This window comes from Alexandromys fortis, unplaced genomic scaffold (assembly GCF_014885135.2).
Source record: "Alexandromys fortis isolate MF-2015 unplaced genomic scaffold, M_Fortis_MF-2015_v1.1 scaffold_57, whole genome shotgun sequence".
Classification (NCBI taxonomy): domain Eukaryota; kingdom Metazoa; phylum Chordata; class Mammalia; order Rodentia; family Cricetidae; genus Alexandromys; species Alexandromys fortis.
This window is the reverse complement of record NW_026067941.1, coordinates 9,768,965-9,774,621: the sequence shown is the minus strand read 5'-3', so window position 1 is coordinate 9,774,621 and position 5,657 is coordinate 9,768,965. Positions and strand designations below refer to the sequence as shown.

Here is a 5,657-nt window from a genome sequence, read left to right as displayed (position 1 = left end):
AGTTCCAGAGAGTCTCACATTTGAAATGTCAGAGTACCTAAGTTTATATCTGAGAATCTGAAAACCTGAAGTCTGTCTTGTGACCTTACTCTTACTCACTTTCCTACTATGGTGAACTGCTCCCACCAGGTGAGTTGGTTTCTTATATTCCCACAACCTTTGGAAGGAAGGGGTTGCTGTTTGGATAATTGAATTCTAAATTTAGATCTCTGAGTTTCCAATGAAAAAGCTTTCCGGGAACCTATGGTCATGGGCATTAACAAAAGCCCTGGGGTTATAAATAACCATGGAGGAAAGCCTTCATCCTGTCTACAGACGCAGTGAGCTACCATGAAGACCTTCTTCTTCCTTGCCTTCCTTGGAGCTGCTGGTGAGTCTCTTTAATGAACAAATCAGTAAGAATTATTCATGCACCTAAATTAGTACTTTGTGCCCTGGAATACAGAGTTTGTATATAGGAGGCTTAAAATGTTGGTGCAACATTTTGCATTGGATGTATTTATGGACAATTAAAGTTTGCTTGCATTGAAAGATCATGTTTCAGCATAGGTAGCATAAATAAGCAGACTGTCTTTAACTTCCAGGTAGAGTCCATGAATTAGGGGGTAAAGGATAAAGAACATAACAAAGGGAGTATTGGTATTGACCTCTCTGGAATACTGATATTAATAACAGTAATTGGGACTGGAGGGATGCCTCTCTGTTTGGGAACATGTACTTCTCCCAGAGAACGTGAGTTCAGTTCCCATTATTGATATCAGCAAGTTCACAACTATCCATGATGCCATCTCCAGAAAGGGAAGGGGAATCTTCTGGCTACCTCAGGCACTTGCACTCACATGCACAATCCCCACCTATATGTTTCAAAATAGAGTATTTTTTTTAAAGAAGAGTAATCTGTGCTTCTTGAAGACAGTGTTAGTATCAAATATGGGCTTCCTGAATACTGAAAGGCTTATTATTTGGTCCAGGGATCAAATTTTATTTCTCATGGAAAGAAACTTGTGGGCTACAATACACTCATATTTACTAATAAATTCTCCCTTATGTGAATCCATAGGCCATTCAAATCATTAAACATTGGGACATTACCACTTCTAGGTTAGTCTTAGCAATTTATTAATTTTCCACAGGACAGGGATGGTATTTTGGACTTAACCCAAGACTTAGTACATACCAGCTACAACATGTATATGACCCTCTATTTCATTTTTAACTTTCATGCAGAGTCTTGCTAAATTATTGAGGTTGCCTGAGAGTATATGCTGTACCCTAGACAGCCCTTAAGCTTGCCATTGTTCTGTCTCAGCCTTTAACACACGCCTGGGCCAAATGCACGAATGTCACTAAAGTTTTAGTACTGAGTGTAATACTAGAGTCTCCAATACTCAGCAGTATAAATGAGATGTACATTTCAACACTCCTGGAAATATCTTAGGTAATGAAATTACTGAATTCATAAAAATAAAGGAAGATTCTGGAACTGTAACAAATCTTGATGGCAGAGGATCCTACTACACAATATAGGAGCACATATTGCCACGGTTGTTGGCATAAACGGAAAGATTAGGGAAGGCAATCCTGTAATGTTTGGTAAAAATTTAGGTGACAAGCAACACAAGAGATAAGGAGAACAGAAAAATTAAATGAGTGTTTTCTTCTAAACTAGAATGCTCTAGGGGTGCTCCGTAAGTTTTCCTTGTTCCCTTAATGGAGACAGGCATGCCATGCCAACAACTCGCCATTGGTCAAGATTAACACAAAGCTATCCATTTGTATGACTTTCCAGCAGGGTTCTGCTTTAAAGTATCCCTCCAACAGATCCATCATTCCCTGATTATATGAGATAGCAAAACAAAACAAGTGTAAATCAGTCATCTTATGGTGGTTTCATTTACAAGAACGTCAAACTTTCTTCTTAGTTGCTCTCCCCATAAATGATGACGATGACAAGATTGTTGGAGGTTACACCTGTCAGAAGAATTCTCTCCCCTACCAGGTGTCCCTGAATGTTGGCTACCACTCATGTGGTGGTTCCCTCATCAATTCCCAGTGGGTTGTTTCAGCAGCTCACTGCTACAACTCGTAAGTGGCCAATATTCACATTTCTATGCTCTAAAGTCATGTTTTTCTTTAACTTTTTCAGAGTATAATTAGGCATCATGCAAAGTTGTACAGGATGATGGAAGCATTCAGATATTGGGCTCTAGAGGTGGCTCAGTGGCTAGGAGCATGTGGTGCTCTTCCAGAGGGCCTGAGCTCGATTCCCAGCACCCACATCTGATGGTTTACAACCACATGTAACTCCAGTGCCAGGTGATCTTGTGCCTTCTTCCTGACTCCATGGGCACCTGCATTCACACATACACATATTCATACACAGACATACACATATAATTAAAAATAAAAAATAAATTGTTTTTAAGAAATCAGATACTAAGAGCTTGATTCTATCGCAACAATTTTATGATTTGTTGAGAAACATTTATGTGGAGTTTTGCTTCACAACTCACTACTATCTCAAGACCAGAAACAAAACAGTAGTTAATAAAGTATGTGTTCAGATTGTGAATCACTACATAGCTCTAACAAGGGGAAAAGGGCAGGTGGAGATAAAGCCCATTGAATCTTAAGTACACTATTAAAAGCAAACATCCATGATTCTGTTCCCATAACATTGCACTCCTTTTCAGTCAAGCACAGTGGCTCACACCTTTAATCCCAGCACTCCTTTTCCGATTCCTGCTTCATCATGCTATGTATTCCTATTTGTCTCAATATCTCAAATCTTTGTGTATTTTGTATATCTGAAATTCTTGGAAATTATAACCAGAGGAAACACGGCAAATGCCAACCGATTTCTATCAATTAACTGTTCATCTCCAACAATTTAGCAGGGGTGTTTCTTCCCATCTTATATCTTGTATTTTAATGTATACTGGACTGTGAGTCTGTACTAGCAGGGATGCTTTTGCAAGAAATTCTATAAGTTGTAAGTAGCAAGAAAGTGCACAATGCACAAGGGTATAAAGTCACCTTATGAATAAATGTAATTTGTATTTATTCTCATGATTGAGAAATTGGAAGGAAGGGGAAAAATTAAAGAAGGATATTTTTAAAATGCTAATCTTTACATCCAGTCGAATCCAGGTGCGCCTGGGAGAACACAACATTGATGTCCTTGAGGGTGGTGAGCAATTCATTGATGCAGCTAAAATCATTCGCCACCCTAAGTACAACAAAAAGACCTATGATAATGACATCATGTTGATTAAGCTGAAATCATCTGCTGCTCTCAACTCTCGAGTGTCCATTGTCTCTCTGCCAAGTTCCTGTCCATCAGCTGGTACTAAGTGTCTTGTATCTGGCTGGGGCAACACCTGGAGCAGTGGCAGTAAGTATCACTGGGACTTGATTGCCATGTATGAGAAGAGTAAAGATGAAAGGCATGTTGGGAGCAAGAAGGTCCAAATTATTACTCAAGGGAAGATTCTCTGAAGGAAGATTTAGATACAGGCAGTCTTAAAATGCACAAATTAGAGTGAAGAAAATACTTGTGCTGAGACCATAGAGTAGACACAACAAAAAACAAACTGTTAGAAAAACTCTAGGTATTCTGCTGAAATGGGGGATGTAAGTAGACAGATGCTGAAGATTTTGGTCTTCCTTTAAGTCTATGCCTGTTGAGAGCTGTGGACAACAAGGCTTGCACCAGATTTGTTTTAATTGCTGTTGTGAATTGAATAAAATTACTTAGCAAACTTTCTCAGAAAATGTTCTGCACAATTACAAGTCATGGGGAACTAAAAGACCAAGGAAGTGTTAAGAAAGAGGAAGAAGGTGACAATGATGTTTCCAAGAGCACTGGGTAATCTTCCTTTTCCATTCTTGTGTTTGACAGCCAAAATGCCTTCACTCCTTCAGTGTCTTGATGTCCCTGTCCTCTCTAACAATTCTTGCAAAAGTTCCTACCCAGGCAAGATCACCAGCAATATGTTCTGCCTGGGCTTCCTGGAGGGTGGAAAGGACTCCTGCCAAGTGAGTTTATTTGTGGTTATTCTTCATTCTCTTTCTTCATTACTCCTGCTTCTCTGGAAAATAAAACGAAAAGAACATTAATGTCTCAGAGACTGTTGATGAGGGATAAAGAGTAGATTTGGAATAAACTACAAACTGTCTCTATAATATTGATGATTAGGACTAAATATAAAAATGATGTACAGAAATTACTACAAACATTTCACCTGACCAAGTACCTCAAAAGCTTTATTGTAAACTTTACCTTTGAAAAACAGAAAATCTTTTAAGAAGTTGAGAAAGGATTCAGTCTCCCCAGTTCTCACATTGTCATGAATTGATAGGTTGACAAGGAAAGAGGTGGGTCTATAAAAAAGGAAGTTATAGAATATTGGCATACTACAAGGACTGCGGCTTGAGTTTCTGGGTGTAGGGAAGCTATTTCATGGAGAACCAGTGAAACTGGCCCAAGATCATGGAGTAAAAGCTTAGTCCATCCTCTCATTTAGATGTATGTGAGAATTTTTCTTCTATTTTCCTTGTTATTCAGGGTGACTCTGGTGGCCCTGTGGTCTGCAATGGAGAGCTCCAAGGTGTTGTTTCCTGGGGCGATGGCTGTGCATTGAAAGGGAAACCTGGTGTCTACACTAAGGTCTGCAAGTATGTGAGCTGGATTCAGCAGACTATCGCTGCCAACTAAGCGCCTTTATCACTTAACAAGCCATCTCTCTGTATTCAGAGTCACCTTACTTCTATCCCCCATCACAATAAAAACATTTTCTTCTTACCACGTCTGTCCATGTATGATTCTTGTTTGATAATGATGAACTTTCTCCTGAGACTTACTGAAAAATGAGAAAAAGTACAGAGAGTTGGATTATTTTATAAAGATGATTGTGAAAGTTATTTAGTATCTCATTCAAATACCATTTGGTAATTTATTATTCTATCTGATAAAGTTTATTTGAATATTTGGCTATAATATACACTCTTTTTTTTTTGGTTTTTTGAGACAGGATTTCTCTGTGGCTTAGGAGCCTGTCCTGGCACTAGCTCGAACTCACAGAGATCTGCCTGCCTCTGCCTCCCGAGTGCTGGGATTAAAGGCATGTGCCACCATCACCCGGCATAATATACACTCTTATGATCCAAAATGGTAGAACTAATGTTACCTATTTTTTCTAATACTATATCCCCTCTTTTTACCTTCAGAAAGAGATCACTGAAACTGATCGCTATTGTTTGTCTATCTCCCTGACCATGATCAGTGACAATTTGTAATAAACCCCTCTTACCTACCTACCAAATGACCAAAAATCAACCACCCAACCTCTTTGGAATGTGGACATAGGGTTCTCTAGTGTGCTTCCTGTTGTTTGTGGGTGACAACATCTTTATGGAACCTGGGGAAATTGATATAATGGTCAAGTTCTGGAAAAACTAGTCATAACATTTGCTTCTCAATCTCTGTGTAATGGGAAAACTCGAGGCTTATTTGTACCCTGGATAGCTCAGTTGGTAGAGCAAAAGACTCTTAATCTAGGATGATGGGTTTGTGCCCTATGTTGGACACCATATATAGGCAGACTTGACTTTGGACTGAGAGATTACCAAAAAAACAACGAGACTTATTAAATATC

At 39.0% G+C, this 5,657-nt stretch overlaps 1 protein-coding gene across 1 annotated transcript; it reads left to right on the top strand.

Moving 5' to 3' along the window:
• Positions 1-298: 298 nt before the first annotated feature.
• Positions 299-4,804, top strand: LOC126505182 (cationic trypsin-3). Its single transcript, XM_050147962.1, has 5 exons — positions 299-370; positions 1,923-2,085; positions 3,141-3,394; positions 3,902-4,038; positions 4,568-4,804. Exons 1-5 carry the CDS (start codon positions 331-333, stop codon positions 4,715-4,717), a joined length of 744 nt encoding a protein of 247 aa, XP_050003919.1. The 5' UTR covers positions 299-330; the 3' UTR covers positions 4,718-4,804.
• The last annotated feature ends 853 nt before the right edge of the window (positions 4,805-5,657 follow it).